This window comes from Sinohyriopsis cumingii, chromosome 3 (genome assembly GCF_028554795.1).
Source record: "Sinohyriopsis cumingii isolate HCF-2022 chromosome 3, ASM2855479v2, whole genome shotgun sequence".
Lineage (NCBI taxonomy): Eukaryota > Metazoa > Mollusca > Bivalvia > Unionida > Unionidae > Sinohyriopsis > Sinohyriopsis cumingii.
In genome coordinates, this window is record NC_142963.1 from 86,581,994 (window position 1) to 86,602,595 (window position 20,602).

The 20,602-nt window shown below is 34.4% G+C and overlaps 1 protein-coding gene across 1 annotated transcript in view; it reads right to left on the bottom strand.

Annotated features, from left to right (window-relative positions):
• The window catches only part of LOC149803244 (E3 ubiquitin-protein ligase SMURF2-like), a 149,254-nt gene that overhangs the window by 11,527 nt on the left and 117,125 nt on the right, over positions 1-20,602 (bottom strand). The window contains exons 9-16 of the mRNA XM_089952892.1: positions 15,306-15,476; positions 12,924-13,077; positions 11,119-11,222; positions 9,194-9,308; positions 6,457-6,635; positions 3,244-3,381; positions 1,636-1,756; positions 504-705 (exon numbers count right to left, since the gene is read on the bottom strand). Of these exons, the coding sequence (XP_089809018.1) occupies positions 504-705; positions 1,636-1,756; positions 3,244-3,381; positions 6,457-6,635; positions 9,194-9,308; positions 11,119-11,222; positions 12,924-13,077; positions 15,306-15,476 (1,184 nt within the window). The remainder of the gene's footprint in view (positions 1-503; positions 706-1,635; positions 1,757-3,243; positions 3,382-6,456; positions 6,636-9,193; positions 9,309-11,118; positions 11,223-12,923; positions 13,078-15,305; positions 15,477-20,602) is intronic.

Here is a 20,602-nt window from a genome sequence, read left to right on the forward strand (position 1 = left end):
TCAGATATCAGAATGCTGAGTTGAGAACCAACCTGACGTTATAATAGAGTGTGAGAACTGTCTGATTGGTTAGTCACTTGACATGCTAGCCAATCAGACATCAGAATCTCGTGTCAAGTCAAAAAATTGGAAAACTGTAATCTTGGGGTCTGGATTTTCAAGACCAGTGGTCTCCCAAAGCAATTATCTTTCAAATCCACTTTTTCTGTGCTGATTGCGATACATGTTTTGTACCCTTTCACTGTGTTGAGTCAAATTTTATATACCTAATGTACTGTCTATAAGTGCAAGCAATTCTTGCTATGCACATGCATTTTTCACAAAACACAAAATTTGTTCAACCAACAAACATGCTGGTTTTAGTTTTTAACTTGCAGAGCATTTAAATCTTTTCCCTGCTTCTTTAATTCTTCTTAAACAACCCCTAAGTTCCAAATGTAATAAATACTCTCTTCTTTATTTGATATGTACAGTGAATTTTACATATCTGATGTATAGATTACCTTGGAGAGCTTTGAATCCCTGCAGAGGTACTCGAGAGCTCCCTGTGACAAACTGGAGAAGTCTGGCCCGTGCTTCATCATCAAAACCTTCCACTGACCTCCAGAACCACTTGACTATGTTACTGTCAGGTGTGCAATGTTTTAAGCGGGTGTGAAGTTTCCAGTCATCAATGTCTATTTTACCCAGTCCTCCTATCATTAGCTGCAAGAAAGTTTTAACAACCATGTCAGAATGGATTAACAGAATCTTGATCATCTATGGGGGCAGATTTAGCCTGAGGGGTAACATTTTGTCAGGGACAACTTGTTCAACCTCCTGTATAAATCTTACTTCCTGTTGGTTAATATATCTATATGCTGTCCACATGAACAAGGAAGATTCTTTTTCTTACCAACCATATGAATGATTCTACAGCAAAGATTGCAGAATATGAAAATTCCGTATGAGGCATGCATTACAAGACATGCACCAATGACATCAAGTGTGTGTAGATAGTGTGTGAATTAATCCAGCCCTAGGAGATTTACATAACCCTGTGAAAAACTAACTTGTATAATGGGCAATCAATAAAAGATATATATATATATATATATATATATATATATATATATATATAATCCAATTATTTATGGTTTAATAAACAATGTGATAATCACACATCAGCTAACTGATTGGGGCTGTATTATTTTTGGTTTCACCACAAGCTACTTCAATAAAATAAAAATAAAAAGATGAATAGTGCCACTGTATTGTGCTCCACAGTTTCAGCATATACAAGACAATGTGCCTGCCACCAAAGGTTGGTGGTTTCTTCAAGTTTCCTCTATACCCCAACTCCAAGATCATCTCAGTAAAAAAAATCTAACACGTCAAGTGTAAAAGTTATACATTTTTAGCACTATAAATAAAGTTTAAAACAAAAGGAAGTTTGTTTTGAGTACATCTTGAGCAAAACAAAGCCACTTACATCTTTGTGACTTATGTATGAATTAATATACTGCACTAATGCATAAAGTTATTTAATTCATTCTCTAATGTCATCACTAAAGAAATAAATCCAAATGTTAATTTCAAAAGAAACAAATTCTTAACGAAAAGTATGTTACAAGGCACATAACCTAAATAACCTACCTCTAGCTCTCTCTCGTCAAATGGTCGTAGTAAATGTTGTGGAATGATTTCATTGAAACCTTTCTGTAGAGCTAAAAATTGTGCTTCAATGCCCCTCATAAACCTCCACTGTACATATAACCTGGATGAGAAAAAGGAATATCATTAAAAATATGCTGAAAGTATAAATTAAAAAAACTTTTATTTATAAACATAAATCCTTCATTAACTGGAGCACATTTGAAATTCTTGCCAATATTCAACAACCAGGACACCATGTAATGGATGGAAACATTTATACATTATACAGTTCATTAATAAACATCAACAAATAAAGTCAACATGGGACAAAAACAATCTGATTAGAGGGAATGTAATAGATTTCAAGATAAAGAGGATGTAACAAACAACTGACTGAAAATATAAACATCACTATAGCATGAAACTTAGGTCACACTGACCCTACTATGTTTCAGTTACTCCCATCAAGACATATCCAAAATAAATATTTTCATGTGTGTATGTAAAATGGGGTCCAATAAATTGAAGGTGTAACAAACAGCTGAAAATACATGTCATGCATGTATGAAAATCTGCTCACAGTGACAAGTTTTGGTGTTGATGAGTGACTCTTATTGAGATACATCCACAGACCAAGTTTTGTGAGGGTAGATAAAACAGAATTGAAGATACTCAGTGTGTAAAAGAAAATCTTAAATACAAAATGACTCAAACCCCAAAACTCTTCCTGAAAATGTCAACAATTTTCATGCACGTAGGTAAAATTTAGGTTCAATACATTAAGGGCATAATAAACAAAAGTAAGAAAATGTACAAATAACTCGTGCATGAAAATGTAGTCATATGACCTAGTTTTGGTACGGTTGAGTTACTATTGTTGAAATCCCCATACCAATTTTCACCTGTATGTGAAATTGGGTCTTGAATATTGATGGTGTAACAAGCAAGTGACTGAAAAATTTAGAAGTCACTCAAGCATAACAATCTGGACACAGTGATCTAGTTTTTGTATGGTTAAGTGCTCTTGCTGAGATGCATCCACAAATGTTTTGAGTAGGTGAACTAAGATCCATGATACTGAAGATGTAACAGATGAAAAGCTGAAAATATAAAAGTCGTTCAAATGTAAATATTAGGTCACTGTAACTTTGTTTTGTTTAGTTACTCTTGTTGAGATGCAACCACATAACCAATTTCATGAGTGTTGGTTACGTAGGGTCTAAGGTATAAAAAAAACCCAGTTGAAACTATAGCCATTTGTATATGAAGATTAGGCACAATGACATGGTTTCTGTATGGTTGTGTTACTTTTATCAAGCTGTAACCAGATACCAATTTTCAAGAGTGTAGGTGAAATAGGGTCAAGGAAGTCACGAATATATGGCTTAAAAAATTCAAAAATCAAGCACTAAAATTAGGTCACAGTAACATATTTTGGTACAACTAAGCTCTTCTTGTTAAGATGCATCCCCAAACAGATTTTTTTTAATGGGTGTAGCTCAAATATAGTCCAAGGTATTGAAGGTGTATAAAAGAACTGGAGCTCATACATCAGTAAAAGAACATTTACTATGCAAGTATTCCACTAAAAAGGAGGCTAGCTCTTACTTGACATATTCCTTTTTATTCTCCTCCGTGACTTTGATGTTTTCCCCTCCTGGCTTTAACTCATGGTTCTGAAGCTGGCCAAAGGCCTCATGTTGGACACAAAATGTTTGGTCTAATACACCCTCTATGTCATTCTCCCTGAAATATTTAAACAGAATACATTAGGTTACAATGTAACTTCCAAACAAGATCTCCATTAGAGGAGAAGGCCTGTTCAAGGTGAACCTTTGTAAACAAATATCCTTTTAATAATTGGTTTCTTTCTGCTCACAGATGATTTTCTGACAGGATGTTTTGGAGTGAATTTAGGATATGTGGCACTCAAATGTTGTCTCTTTGCTTTGACAACTCGTCACTGAACTTGCCTGTGATGACCTATGTCTGTATGTATGTATCCATCCTTCCGTCAACATGTACAAATACTCACAGCAAGTGTAATAAAACATGCAAGAACTAGTATCTTTGACTACAGCAGTGATCCCCTCTATCCCCACAACTTAAATTGTTCTGTTCCCAATTCAGTGTCGAATGACAGTACCTGTAAGCTGAAATTGTCATATCCACTGCAAGAATGAAAGAAAATTAATATCTGTAACTTAACAACAACTGTATACAATGCACACAAGCAAACAAAGAATTGTTAGCTTTGTTGTTGTTGGTTTAATGTAAAATCAATTAGCAACTGTCAGCTGATTTTTAGAACTGGTGACAAGCCAGCAACAATGTCCAGCGACATCGTATTGACAGATTTGCAATGAACATCCAGATTTTGAAAACATGGCAAGCTTACAAGCAAACACAAGCCCAGCTATGTTCCACTGGCAATGAATATTAACAACTAGAAGCTTTTAACACATACAGTAAAACCTGTTATGAGAGACCGCCCCTTCTGCCAACCAAAAGCGATCTCTCAAGCCAGGTGGTCTCTCATAAGAGGTGTGTGAAAATGGACTGGTTTTCAGGGTCAATAGTTAGCATTGTTGAAAAATAAATAATACCCATACTCACTGTACATGTATCATATCCTTTATTCATGAATCTTGTTAAATATTGCATGCATTCCTCTCAAAATATCTTTATATAATAAAGATATACATCTATCAAACAACGAGAATAAAATTTATATTTCAACATCACATTAATATGTACAAAAATTGAACAGTTAGATATGATGTATATATCTTATTTTATACACTTATTCACTTGTTTTTTTAAAAGAAATCCATTATACTTCTTTGTTGACATGTTTTACTCAGCTATTTGGTCTGAACATGTATCTCAATTATTGCCTTTTCCGGAATCAACTTTCCACTTACTGATATGTTTTTACTCCTTGCAACACAAAACCACTCCCATACTCGCTCGTTCAGATCTCCGTAAACTGTCTGTCATGCCGTGGCATATTTCCTCTGTGCTTGTGCACCTTTCTGCCATTATTTTCTAATGGACTTCTTGTCTTTGATTACATTTTGAACTTGCGTTTTACCGACGCTTAAGCTGACTGCTATTTTGCGAGTGGTCTCGCCTTTTTCATTTCTTTCAATGACATTAATCCTTTCTTCCAGTGTTAAAATTTTTTTTTTTTAAGCGGAGATTCTGCCGTTGTTATTAGTGTTGACGTTATAAAGACTATTGGTTTTGATCAGGTTTTGGGGAATTGTGGAATAAATATATATTATGTACCAATGAATGAAACCAAAAGACATAATTAACTCATCAAGAAACAATACATTATTTTAAATCAACAGCGTTATAGCTCGATAAACAAATGTTCCGACCATCTGCACCCACGTAAACAGATTGTGGCTTGGTGAAACACTAACAAAAGAAATAAAAAATTTTAAAAAAATCCGGAAATGATTCTCACTTACTAGTATTAAAGACAATGAGCTCATTCACCCTCCAGGCATTATGGATTAACTGGAAAGCAAACGACATACTCAAACCAACACTGAAGCCCTTTCAAACGATTTCTCACTTGGACATAAGGACTACCGGCGTTTTGTGAGTTTTCATAAAGATAAAGAAAAAATACAAACCTCTAAATTGACTGCGTATATCCATCATTACTCCCTTTGATGTTACTCTTACTGGCTATTCACATGACTTCGGCACTACAATGGCGGTTAGTGACATGTACTTTAGTCTGGTTTACTGCAGTTTATAAATGACACCGTACGCTGGAGTTGTAAATTTTACAAAACTGGTACTGTAGCAAGACAAATTATTTTTAAATACTTTATTAGAGCAATCTTTGCTATTTACGCAATCTTTGTTACAAAGGATCAAATGATGGTTAGAGGTGTTTATCCCGATATATGGTTGTTCAGCTATAGTGTTATTTAATGTGCACTTTGTTTGCATACTACATTTATCCCGAGCTCTAGTGTTTACAAAGGATTAAGTTAAGGTCAGTGGTGTCAATCTGTTTTGATTTTTTGGCGATGCGGTCATTCATAGCAGTGTCAAAATGCATATTTTGCCAAGAAATCGCGGTCACTGGTCGCGTTCAGCAGGTGGTCGTTCATAACAGAGCGTTTATATAGTAAAATCGATCCGTGCATTACAATTGTGGTCGGAAATGACAGGTGGTCGCTCATAGCAGAGGTCGCTCATGACAGGTTTTACTGTATAATCATCAAAGAAATCTTATGTCTTCAATAATCTATTTCAACAGATTAACAAATAATACTTGTATAATGTGGCAATAAAACTTGGTCCTAATTCAGGTATCTGTCAGAAGAAACTAGTGAACATGAAAAATTCAGAAGCCAAACCATGACTATTTTATATCCAAATTCTGTTATAACAACACATTATAGTGCGATCTTCCCAATCTGATTAAATTCAGATCTCCAGTCCTATGTGAAGATCTGACAGTGACTGCTTACTGGTCATGTTCTGGTGACCTATGTTATTACCATAATTGCTAATTTTATCAGCCAATCAGATAAGTCTTATATCTTTGCATCTAAAAGAATGATTAGCATAGCTGAAGTGCATCAGTGTGTGCTGAATGATTTGAATCAATTTAAAATTTCTGTAAGCTGCATTTCCACTGGCTAACTCAAAGGTCACCAGAACATGAGCCCTAAGCGGTCACTGTCAGATTTTTCACCCAGAACAGTGGAGATCTGATTTTAATGATTGGTCATCTTCCTATACTTTGGAACTGAAAACTTTCTTTATTTAATAATATGTGTAAAAACTTACAGCATCCAGTTTAGGCTGCGGTGGAGTTCTGGGTCCACAGTCTCTAGGTCATCTAGTGTCACTGGCTTGCCAAGTATCTGCTTGTAGAACGGCATGGTAAAGCCACCATCCAGGTAGTGGCCATGGAATATGGCTATACCTATGATCCTCCCCACAAAATGGAAATATGACAAGTGCTCCTGAAATATAGTTTCATAACTTTCTCATCTTTTTGTGTCCTGAATATCTTATCAAACTATTCAGCAGCAGTAGTTTCCAACAAGCATAAATGATCTGCAAACCTATTTTTATGTCATTTCAGGTTATTGCGCTAAAATAAAAAATTCCCATCATCCAATTCCTCTGTCAAATAAACTTGACTCAACTCCAAATGCACACTTACAATATTCAGATGCAATCAAAAGACTGCAATCATATATTTTCATTAGGATTTCTAAATTTCTAGTAACATCTATTGTTCAAGATGGTGAGTCGTGTTTTGTGACAGACAGACCAGGAAATTTAAAATTTCATGTCTAACAACTGAAAACTCAAACAACTGAAAATGCCTGAACGCTATCCGATATAGTGTTCTCAATAGATGACTCCTGTTGGCTTTAAAAACAGTCTTTAGAAAATGTAACACTGTAGCCATATATTATATAACAGTTTTATTACAATGTTGCATTTACCCAGCCATGCACTTTTCAGTTGAAGCCCACTACTTCAAAAGGTAATGAGAAGGCCACAGAGAAATCGGATTAAAAGTTCCACACAAAGTGGTGTCACAACAACTTTGTTTTATGCTACTATGTAGAGGCCACTTTATCTAACTTAAAATCTCTATAAATGAATCTAAATATCAAGACTGCCACCACTTCAGAAAATTTATACCTAAGCTTAACCATTTGCCAGCATAGGTGTGACAAAAATCTACATTTGATATCTCATTGTCTTGTGATGACTGTAACCCTTCAATCTATACATGTAGTGTTCAAAAGTTCTAATACATCACCCTGTATACCTCTCCATATGCCATGACAAAATATGCCCATGCAATTAAAAAAACTGTTTACAACTGTATCATAAAATTAATTACTAATCAAACTCAAGAATCTCAAGCTATTTAGGGTTTGTAACAATTTTTCCAACAATGACCAGTTAGAACTGTCAGCATTTACATATCTGCTTCTGACCCAAGTTTGACATGGACTCTATAAAGAACATGGGGTCTTCAATTTGAACAGCTTGAAGATAATGTAGATTTCTTCTTTATATGCAGGCAAGAGAGGAAATGCAAAGCTTACCACTGTATAAACTTTAGGCATACCATCCCATTATTCCATATTTCAAGATAATGTAGATTTCTTCATACGCAGGCAAGAGAGGAAATTCTAACATATTGCTGTATAAACTTTAGGCACTGTATCATTATTCCATAATTCAAGATAATGTAGATTTCTTCATACGCAGGCAGGAGAGGAAATTCTAGCATATTACTGTATAAACTTCGGGCATACCATCCCATTATTCCACATTTCAAGATAATCATGTAGATTTCTTCATACGCAGGCAAGAGAGGAAATTCTAACATACTGATGTATAAACTTCAGGCATACCATCCCATTATTCCACATTTCAAGATAATCATGTAGATTTCTTCATACGCAGGCAAGAGAGGAAATTCTAACATACTGATGTATAAACTTCAGGCATACCATCCCATTATTCCACATTTCAAGATAATCATGTAGATTTCTTCATACGCAGGCAAGAGAGGAAATTCTAACATACTGATGTATAAACTTCAGGCATACCATCCCATTATTCCATATTTCAAGATAATCATGTAGATTTCTTCATATGCAAGCAAGAGACGAAATTCTAGCATATTGCTGTATAAACTTGAGGAATACCATCCCATTTATCCATTGTAGATTTCTTCTTTATATGCAGGCAAGAGAGGAAATTCAAAGCTTACCACTGTATAAACTTCAGGCATACCATCCCATTATTCCATATTTCAAGATAATCATGTAGATTTCTTCTTTATATGCAGGCAAGAGAGGAAATTCTAGCATATTGCTGTATAAACTTTAGGCACTGTATCATTATTCCATATTTCAAGATAATCATGTAGATTTCTTCTTTATATGCAGGCAAGAGAGGAAATTCAAAGCTTACCACTATAACTTCAGGCATACCATGCCATTATTCCATATTTCAAGATAATCATGTAGATTTCTTCATACGCAGGCAGGAGAGGAAATTCTAACATACTGACGTATAAACTTCAGGCATACCATCCCATTATTCCATATTTCAAGATAATCATGTAGATTTCTTCATACGCGAGAGGAAATTCTAGCATATTGCTGTATAAACTTTAGGCATACTGTACCATTATCCCAAAGTAAATCCAAAGTAAATGATGATTATGTACATTTCTTATTCTGACAAGAGAGAAAACTCAACGTGTCAAAGTATAAACTTCATGTATACTGTACCATTATCACAGTTACAGGTGAATGTAGCAAATGATATATAAGATATAAGACTTTAAAAACTTTGAAACAATGTTAACTTTGATAACAACAGTAACTTTGATAACAACATTGTCCTCACTACTGTCAGAAAATCAACACAATGTCTCATTCAACGAGATAATAATGTAAACAGTTTAATGGCTACCATTCTACATCATCTGACATGTCTCACTTTGATTTGTGAGACACTAGTAGTTTTCCTCAAGACTTACAGGATTGACTCCCGAGTCAGGGTTGATCTGAAGTGTGTAGATATCATCCCTGGCATACTGGAAAAGGCCGTAGTAGGGATTCAACATTTCATGAGATAATAGGTACAGCCATTCTCTGAAACATAACAAACACAAACTGCTTTAAAAGGTCTGCAACTACAGAGCACTTCAAAATACAAAAACAAAATCTGGTCATAAATCTTAATAGTATGTATGTATTAGAGTTTAAAAGCAGTTCAGTTCAATACCGGCTGCATGGTTCTACTTCAAGTTAACTTCTAAAATATGAATATTCTTGACAGCAACTGAAGGACAATGTAATACATTTATTTCATGGTTTTCTGACAGATATTTAATTTAATGTGGCCTGGCAAAAGAGGTCTTATTGTTTTCACAATATCAATGATTATCACATCTTTCAATTCATGATTTGCAGCAATCATGAGATCCTTGAAACCTCTATAAAAATAGTGAATTCAAAGTATATAACAAGTTTAACACTAAAGAATAACTGTATAGAGTAAACAGCAGATATATTTCACCGTGTCCAAAATCCAGTACTAGAGATTTTTACCATGAGATTAAATATATCCATTATTCACTCAGAACAAGCAAATTTTTATTTCCATTTAACGCTAGCGGAAGTGTATCACAAACTGAAGTAGCAGATTTCTTATGGTATCTCACACAGTAATGTCACCCATGTACTGTCTGTTCATGTTCTGTTGCGTTTTGTGTATATTCAAACAGAAAATATGAGTGGTATCATAATTCTCTTTCCTAATTCAAGTTCAGAAATCACATACTTGGGGGGAAAAAAGAAAAAATCTAAGATTAAGTTGCTGGTGAGATTTGAACATGGTTCTTGAAAGCTTAACATGCTATCACTGCACCAAGTTAATGACAACATAGCTGATGAAATTCTTTGTTCATAATGTTATCAATGTCTGCTGAAAGTAAGTTTCTGAGTGGAAAAGAAAATGTGAAAATTCACTCCAGAAAATTGACAAAATTATTTATAATGTAAAATCCACAAATTCATGGACTAGCATAAAAATAAAACCTAACATACTGTTTCCAGCTTTTACCAATTTGACTAATATTACAGCTGCAGTATAACAGGCATTCCACATCCTGGCAGATGCTGCTGCATAGCTGAATGAGCAATGAATAGTCTTATTTATGGAACATCCTCGCCCTTTTTTATGGAAAGCACCTGTGTTCTCAGTTCTGAACAACTTGGCATAATGCACATGGGTATGCAGAAATACCGTTACATGCCAAAAACATCCAAAAATATCTACCTTTTACATAATTTCATGACCTAAAATGATCCAGACCTTGACCTAGATATTTACATACAGCTAAGTGCATGTAAGAGGTGCTTTCACAATCAGAGGAGTGTTTACAAATAACTGTCATCAGCTATGGAACACTAAGGGTTTTAGAGGAGGAATTACATCCATGTATGCACTGACCTCTTAACTTTACATCAATAATTCAATAAATGAAACAAAGACAAAATAGTAAAAAGAAGTGTACCATAAATAAATGACTTTTGCAAATAAAACAACCATTTTTGTATTTTAATCTAAAAATTAAAATCTCACAACGGACTTAATATAAATTTAAAAAAACTCGGTCCTAGAGTACATGTGTTAAGCTATATTTTTCTCCTCAGCCACCCACCATATATCTCTTGCACAGTCCAGAATTAATTATTTCTTCTTTTAATAAATATCCTCCACATTTTTTGTTGTCTCAAGGCTTTACTATATCAATGTTTGGCCTTTTGTACACAATAACATTCAGCCAAACCACCACACAGAAGTATCATGTGCAAGACCTCATTTTACATATTAATTCTACACCCACCCCCTATCCCAGTCCAAACTTTCTTTCCTAACGATTTCTATAATTCTCACCTGGCCACACCCCCATAGTCCAGTCCCTCCTCTCCCTTGAACTTCACCATTAGTCTCTTCCTCAGGTCCTTGGCTCTCATTTTCATAACTTGTCTGTAGGAGTCCTGAAGAAAGAAAGTATCATCATAATCAAAATTTCTAGCCAATACAACTGCCTGAAGCAAGGAGCACAAAAAACTCTTGTGTTCCCTGACATCAGTAGTGTGTATCTATTTTAACTAATGGTTTTCAGTTTAACGAGGTTCCCTATTTTCACCTAATAATGAGATGTGAACATGTATGAACTCTTACAAACATGTAAATATTTGTTTTGCTAATACATCAATTGCCTGTCAGTCATCAAAATTTATATGTGATAATTAAAATTTCAATACACATCTACCATATGTACATGCTTGTAAGTTGGGTCCAGCTTCATACAACAGTGACCCAAATCCGCCATTACACAGAATGTGAGATAATTCATAAAAAACCCCAGCATAGACCCAGATTTGCTTGTGCATTCTTTGATGGCAGACTGGGTCACTGCAGTTTCTAGTTATGATATTTTCTGTTGGCTTTTACTGATTCTGCCTGGCTTTAGGTATTATAAAGACTAATGGCTGGTCACATTAAGTTTCAGTTATCTTCAATTTAGTGTGAAATTTACAATTGGGGCTGAAACTTTCTTGCAGTTTTGACTGATGGAGTTTAAGTTTGATCGAATTAATGAAGGAAAAATTCAGTACCAGCAGCAACATTCAGTGTAAAGTAGATTTTGATCACGTGAGGTCTTAACTTTTAAGAGGTTTCAATGCAGTAATAAAACATGTACATGTTTAACCTGAACTTATTCTAAGTTCGTAATTACTGCACTAATAAATGTTCCATTATCTTCTCTACCATATCCTGAAATGTCTGACACTGTTCAAGTAAAAATTTATATCTGTTTTACATAATTATATTTGCTTCAAATACAGGACTTGGCAAAGTGTCACTTGACTACTTATCCTGCAGGGATGGCGACTATAGGACTTGGCAAAGTGTCACTTGACTACTTATCCTGCAGGGATGGTGACTATAGGACTTGGCAAAGTGTCACTTGACTACTTAACCTGCAGGGATGGTGACTTAAGGACTTGGCAAAGTGTCACTTGACTACTTATCCTGCAGGGATGGTGACTATAAACTTCTACTTGTCCTGCATCAATTTTACTCATCCTATGCTGCAAATGGTACAGAATCTGCTTAAAATGATAATCGTCCATTCAGATGAGCATCTTGAAAAAATAAATTGTGCTTCCTCAAACCACAAGTCATAAATAAAAACATATCAATGGAAATTCTGAGCCAAGATATATCATTAGTTTAGCTTTGTGGTGTTTAACACAATTTTTCAACACATTATAGCCTATACATGATGGCCAGTATATATCTGGTGGTGGAAAAAAACTAAAATATCCTGGGAAATACCATCCCATGGGAAACTACTTGTAAGCTTTCTGACATACATATTGGTCGAGCCGAGGAACACAAACTTAGACCTCTCAGCTACCCAGGCCACCCATGATAAATTAAAATGAACCAAATGAAAAAAATGTAAACCCTAATCATATACCATCTAGCAGTAGGATACTTCAGGTTACATAAAAGGGGAGGAAATACTAACCAACTTGTGGAATAAATCCAAATATATTTAATATGTATGCCCTATCTTATTTCTTGCATCATTAACTTCCTCATCCTCTGCATGAAATCCAATCTCATGACTTTGCCATGAATATATGTAAAAAAGAGATTCTTCAAAGTAAATGCAGATTACTTACCTCAAATATTTCCTCCCTGGACACCTCCATCCTACAGTGACCTCCCTGAGGTTGTATTGCCTGCAAATCCTGTTTCAAAGTCTTCATTTTGTGGACTAAATCACGTTTATACTTCGGTACTGGAGTGTCATTCTCTTTATCACTACTACTTTTCCTGTGAAATAAATGTGTTCAATTAAAATCTATGAGTAAATTTAAGCATTAATTATTGCTATTTCTTTTTTATTTAAATTAATATGTTCTATTGGAAGGTTGAGGAACAAAAAAAAGGGCTGATGCTCTACTGGCTTTAAAGAATTTACATGAATCCAACAAAAGACCATTTCTTTTTTCTTCTTAACTGCTATATATTGAAACCATTTCCGAAACTTCAACATACCAAATTTAGTAACAAAAATATTTCCTTACATATCTGAGCTAACATGTTCCAAGGTACCTGTCAGTAATGGACTCAATTCTCTCAAGATTGTGGTGGCTATATTGTATGTGAGATTCATACTACATGTATTTTCTTTTGGGCCTAGCCAGACATAAGAAGTGTTTTGGTGAAAACCACATGTAGATATGACCATCTATTCAGAATGAGTAGTAATAACAAGACTTTCATGAGGGCTATTATACTGGACATTATTGGCTCCATCTAAAGCATTACTGGCAACCACTATTTATCTCTCAGTCATAATGACCATAACTTTGACTTTTTGATTTTGTAAAACAGTAGAGCTAAAAACCGAAGTTACAGATGATTTATGCTTCTAACTTTTATACTGAAGTGGACTGCTACATGAATATCCCATGGAAAGATTAATCATAGGTTCACTAAACTGTAATGAAAAATGACATTTATCAAATTCAAAAGTACCACATACTGGTTTGTATAACATGCACTGATGTATAAAGCACACCAGATTTTTGACCCAGAATGAGGGGAAAAATTGTTCTGCCATATAATATGCATGTGATATAATACATTTTAAAATCATTATAATTTTGTTCCATTTTAATACCGTGACAATAGTTGGCCATTTTGGAAAGTGCAGTGATCATCATTTAATACATGTCACTTAAATAGTGCAGTGATCATCACTTAATACACAACATTTAAATAGTGCACTGATCATCATTTAATACATGACACTTAAATAGTGCAGTGATCATCATTTAATACACAACATTTAAAAATAGCACAGTGATCATCATTTAATACACAACATTTAAATAGCGCAGTGATCATCATTTAATACATGTCACTTAAACAGTGCACTGTTGATTACTTAATACACAACATTTAAATGGTGCATTGATCATCATTTAATACATGTCACTAAAATAGTGCAGTGATCATCATTTAATACACAACATTTAAATAGCGCAGTGATCATCTTTTAATACACTTAGTGCAATGATGATCACTTAATACATGTCACTTAAATAGTGCAATGATCATCATTTAATATACAACATTAAAATAGCAGTGATCATCATTTAATACATGTCACTAAAATAGTGCAGTGATCATCATTTAATACACAACATTTAAATAGCGCAGTGATCATCTTTTAATACACTTAGTGCAATGATGATCACTTAATACATGTCACTTAAATAGTGCAATGATCATCATTTAATATACAACATTAAAATAGCAGTGATCATCATTTAATACATGTCACTTAAATAGTGCAGTGATCATCACTTAATACATGTCATTTAAGCCGTGCATTGATGATCACTTAATACATGTCATTTAATAGTGCACTGATCAACCAGTGTTTGTCTGGTCTTTCCTGTCAGTACACAGTATCCAGTCATGACCAATGGGGTACTTGGCACAGCTTTAGAACAAGATACCAGTTCTTATGTACATGTATTTCCAGTTGAATCACTGAACAAAATGCTACACTGAGATGTGAAATGAAATGAGTTTATTAGCACAAACAATCCAAGAACAAGACTACTGAGGTCTGTAAGTATTATTTAATTCTTTAATAAGGTTAGTAATGGAAACAATTTAGTACAATACAATTTTCAATGGATTCAATATTTCACAAAAAGTAAATCTAGCTCAAGTGCCTTCATCATTTAATCTGATCAACCTTTAAAAAATATTTTTCTTCAAAGTTTTTTATTATTATAAAATGGCATCTCCTCCTCAAAAATAAAAATTTAGTTTTAAAAAGTGTATTATACACATTAAAATATGGTAATAATTACATATAGGTTGGAAAAGGTATGGCATAATCTCTTATATTTTCTTACGATAATTTCTCAAGCTTTCTGAAATGACCATGAGCAATATTCTTGCTTGACTTCTACGGCTGTGATTAATCATCTCCTTGTAACATTAATAGCACTTCTGACATAGAAGAAATTATAACTTACAATTTCTGCTGGATCAGGTTGATGTTGGCTGATAGCCGAGGGTCAGTAAATTGTGTTGTTCTGTTGTTGTGATCTACAAAATACACCCTCCCATTCCCTGTGTACCTGGCTTCCCAGCCTGTGGGAAGGGTGCCCAGGTCTTCCTCACGCAAATCAAGGTTTGAGATGTCCCTAAGAAATGCAAAACAGTACCATGAAATTGTGAAAGAAATATTTTGTTTTTGTTGTTTGTTTGAAATAACATTCTATTTTGATTTGCAAGTAATTACTAATTATTCGTACATGTATATTGTAACAAGAATGAAAGGTACATAAGTATGCCTGCCCTGTATTTAATATGTCATATATATGCAGGCATGAAGAAGTATGACATGGCTGATGATGGAATTTGTTGACAAACAGGTCCAATATTTCTTATAGTCACAATAACAACCTCCTCGACCTTTGATCTTTTGATTCGAAAATCAATAACAGTCTTCAATGAGTAAGTGCAAGCCCTCAATGAACTTTGGTCAAGGAATATTACTCCCTCAATAACTCAGGAACCCACTTATAATCTGCAGTCAGGCATGGATTCCATTTTTTTTTTACAAAAAAATACCACAAAATGTCTTGGTTGAATGTGGAGAAAATTACAATCAAAACTGATAAAGGAAACCCTGATATATTGCTTGTTTTATCGATAATGGCAATTTATACCCACAAATTTGAATAAATATCATGAAATTACCAATTTTTAACAAGACATTAAATATTTTGTTAAATTTAACATTTTAATAAATAAATACCATTTTAATAAGTTTTGCCACATGAAATTCATGTTTTACTTCTATCTTTTAATTCAATTTCAGTGTAGTCATTATAAATGTGATATGCCCTCTAAGGTATTCAAATGTGAAAAATGTCAACCAGCACAGATATGTTCTTGATCATTTCCGTGTGAACCTAATTAAGTGCCAATCTCCAACTTGTGGAAGTATTCTTGTATTGTTACAATCAATTAAAAGCAGACATGCTTTGTATTATCATAACAAAACAAAGGGGGTAGAATAAAAGAAAAGTTTAAAAGCATGCAAATCCTATCTTAATAAGAACGAGTGGTCACTGTTCTAAATATTATGTAATAAAATTAAACTACATTAAATTAGCCTACTCATTCACAAACATTATTAAAGATAGCAAAGCAACCAAGTGAAATGAGTACTTGGTGTGTGTGTGTGTGTTTTGGATTTCTAACACAGCATTAACAATTTTTCAGTCACATTGATATGATGTCTGCAGAGTGGCAGTTTATAGTGATGTCATGCACTGAGGCATCATGCAGCAGACATGTAGCATCATGTCCCACCCAGTCACATTATCTTGACACCAGGCCGACCAGTCCTAACACTAACCTCTTAATGCTGAGCACCTAGAGAGGCAGCTGCTAGTACCATTTTTGTAAGTCTATGATATGACTTGGCTAGGGTTTGAACATGCAACCTCCCACATCTGAGGCAGATGCTCTAACCATTAGGCCACTGGAGCAGTCTAAATGAGTACTTGCTAATAAAAAACTTTGTTGCACAGATATGGTTCATTACAGCAAAGCAAGTTCCAAAGTTTATAGTGATCTTAAAGGTCCTGAAATGGCACTCAGAGATTTGCTCCATGAGAAGTTTCACTGTTATTTGCAATGAAATCAAACATCAATATTCACAAAAAAAGGAAGAGAAAAAAAATCTAGTTTTGATGTTTATGTTTGGTTCACAAAATAATTTCCTTAGTTTTTGAAAAACAGGAATTTTGTTTTGTTATGAATCAGCAACAACAAAATTCAGTGATAATACAGTGTTTTTGTGTACCTGTGATGATAGTTGAAACCTTATGAAAAATGCTGTTAATGATTTTTCTGAGGTTGAATATCTTGAAAATACAGGTAATTTAAATATATTTTTAAAAAATGCAAACAATTTCATATGACAAGGATCTTTACTGACAATTATTCCCAACTTGTTTATAAAACAACTATTTAGTCATTTAAAGCACTGCAGAAATGCTGCCAGAATTTTATCTAAAAGAAGAGCTCTGCCTGGCAACCTAAATAAGGGGAAAATAGTGGAAAAAAGGAGGGGAGGAGAAAACAACCAGATTTTTCATATGTTCCATAATGCTGTAATAGGGTTTTAAGTCCATCAGTTTTCAGAGAGAGAGAGAGAGAGAGAGAGAGAGAGGTATTTTGATCAAATAAATACCATACTTCTTAATTTCATTTTCTGATTCTTAATTATTCAGTTTTAACTTCATGAGTGTGTATGATTTGGATTTTTAACGTAGCTATAACAATGTTCGGTCATATTGCTAAGATGGCAGCAGTGTGGCAGTTTATAGTGATGTCTAGCACTGGGGCATCATGTTGCAGTCATGTAGTATGATGTTCCACCCAGTCACATTATCCTGACACAAGGCCGACCAGTCCTAACACTTACCTCTTAATGCTGAGCGCCAAGCGAGGTTGCTGTTAGTACCATTTTTGTAAGTCTTTGGTATGACTTGGCTGGGGATCAAACCCACGACCCCCCGCATCCAAGGCAGACATTCTAACCACTAGGCCACCGGAGCGGTTTACCTGTACAAGGCTTTATAGTTTTGTACCACAAGATCCCACAAAGCTAAATTGTTTGAGCAAAGAAATGAAAATTGCACCTGACTTTTAAATTGTCTGCATTTTAATTGGCCTTGGTATTCTGCCTTTACTACATTTAATTTCAAAATACCATCATTTACTACATTTAATTTCAAAATACCATCATGTCATCTATTTTAGTCCATCCAGCATGTAAAAACATATTACGGTAAACACCTATTTTTGGGCTCAAAATCACTCAGTGGTATCTCCATTAACACTTTCCCAGCTCCAATATTCAGATATCCTTCATAACTTTCAAAATCACTGTCATCATCACTATCAATAGTCAGTATTTGCTGAACAAAATTTTTGTATTTGACAAAGAACGAGGCTGGGATTCAGCCATTTGGGGTCTTCTAGGTAGCCTTACTTTAAACATGCATTTTGTAAAATTTTCTTCATGTCTGGTTTTGAACTACAAATTGTTCCTGGGCCTAATGTAATGTGCCAATCAAGTATAGTTTAACAACTTTTCATGTCAAGATGAATTACCCAGATGTGTAAACAACTGCCAACCTGAAAAAAGATGATTTGGCTATCAAGTGCTATGATAACTACTGACTTTACATAAACTGTGACAAACACTTGAAGGGTGAATGGTTAAATAAAACTAGCATACTGCACAGAGTACATTTTCACATGCAAGACTAAACTGATTTGGGGGAGTTCTTGTGAACAACTGTCTCCAAGTGCATGAATGTGTACAAATTTTGCATGATTTGTGCAATTGCACACCCTGGCAGCAATTCTGGCACTGCTACTCCCACAATGGGTTTTCTCAATATCAAGAAGGGATGGCATTCCCTTTATAACTACTTTTTAAATCCCTAGATAACTTGCACCATCGCTTACAGCGCAGTGCATGTTTTTGGACCCTATTGTTCATAAGTAAAGATACCAATGGGTACCTGGGTACTCGCCTGTTAATAATAACCCAGGTAATAAAATGGACAACCAGGCACCAATTCAATTTTTTTCTCCATCTTCTGATCAAGACACAGAATAATGATTACAGTTTGAGGCTTGTGTCATGTGCACATTTATTCATCCTCAAAGGGGCTCATGTTGTTGCTTACAATTTACTGGTCTTACTAGCACAATATAATAATACAAGGGATGACTCTTCTCTCCTTTCTTGCACGACCTATTTAACACATTAACCCTTGGTGATGAGTTTACATGGCAGGAGGTATTATAGAAAGGATGATAGATGTAGCTCTACAATGATACCAAATAATCTGAAATTTCTATATTTTTTAATACCTGTATACAGATTACTCTTCCTATGCTCAGATTACCGGTATGCTTTCTACCACTTATATTAGACCTGGCAATCCCGACGAGTCTGTCTCCGTAAGGCAGTTGATTTTTTCCATAAGTTTGACCAGTTTTCAGTACGGTGTAACAAAATATCAAAAACTGCTATTGTACAGCTGGAAAATGTAACTAAAATTTGATATTTGGAATGAGCAGCAATGCTAAACATGTTCAACTGAAAAGTTTGTAAAGTACGCATAGATTTTATTTACCACTAGTACAGTGCACAAATTTTAGTTCCAAACCCTATGCAGCTCATTGGCTTGTTGCTATCTCTCAACCTGACGTAATTCCTGGAAAGTCTTTTTCCATTTCACATGCCGGTAATCATATTTCTCACCACAAGTAATACTCAAATTGGCACATGATGTCCAATAAACATAACTATCCCTTACAGCTTTTATTCACAAGAATCTGAATATTCCTTTTCATTTTTCCTGTGTTGATTATTAACACTTTTCAAGAGGCTTATTTTCCCTTTCGTCTTAAAGATTAAAGTGTCTAATGTAATACTGTAAAGTTAGTCTGGTTCCCTGACCAATTTCACTACTTTTAATAAGAAACCTAGATCCAAATCAAACATGGATGAATAAACTTTCTGATTTTTCAGCTATGATAATTTTTCCGTAGTTTTGGCTTTTATGTCGTAAGTCCATATTTTAAGGGTAATTTTCGTAAGACTTAGGCAAAATTGTAAGAGTTGGCAGGTCCGTTATATTAGTAATCATTATTAGGGCTGAAACGGTACACCTGTGCTATGTATATGGTACATATCAATACACTTGATGGTCTTCATGTATGTTGGCATACTGGTTGTATTTCCAGTATGCAGATTACAGACAGAGATGTAATTATGATATATCTATATGTAATTCTCATCAATGACAAGAAAACAAAAATACTTTCAAAAACGAATACTTGTTGGCTGTCAGTGAGCCTAAACTGCCGAATGACCTATTTAATAGTGGCTCCATTTAACTCACTTTAACCACCAGGCTCTTTGTTTTGTTCTGCATGAATTCTTTGAAAACATATTAGCATTTTCATGTCTAACTTAAACTTGGAAGACATTAGAATGTTATCTTCAACACAGAAGAAATAAAGCAATTTCCTTGAGCAAAGAAAATCTCATCTAGAACAAATCTGGGCATGTGAATGAGGATGAATACCAACAAAATCTGTAACAGTGTACTTCCTATATCTACTAATTCAGTTAAAAACTCTATAATGAAAGTCACGGGTGTGTCAACTGGATTAACGTTTTTTATTCGAAATTAAAATCCACGTTTAGATGATGTGCTCCATGAATTGA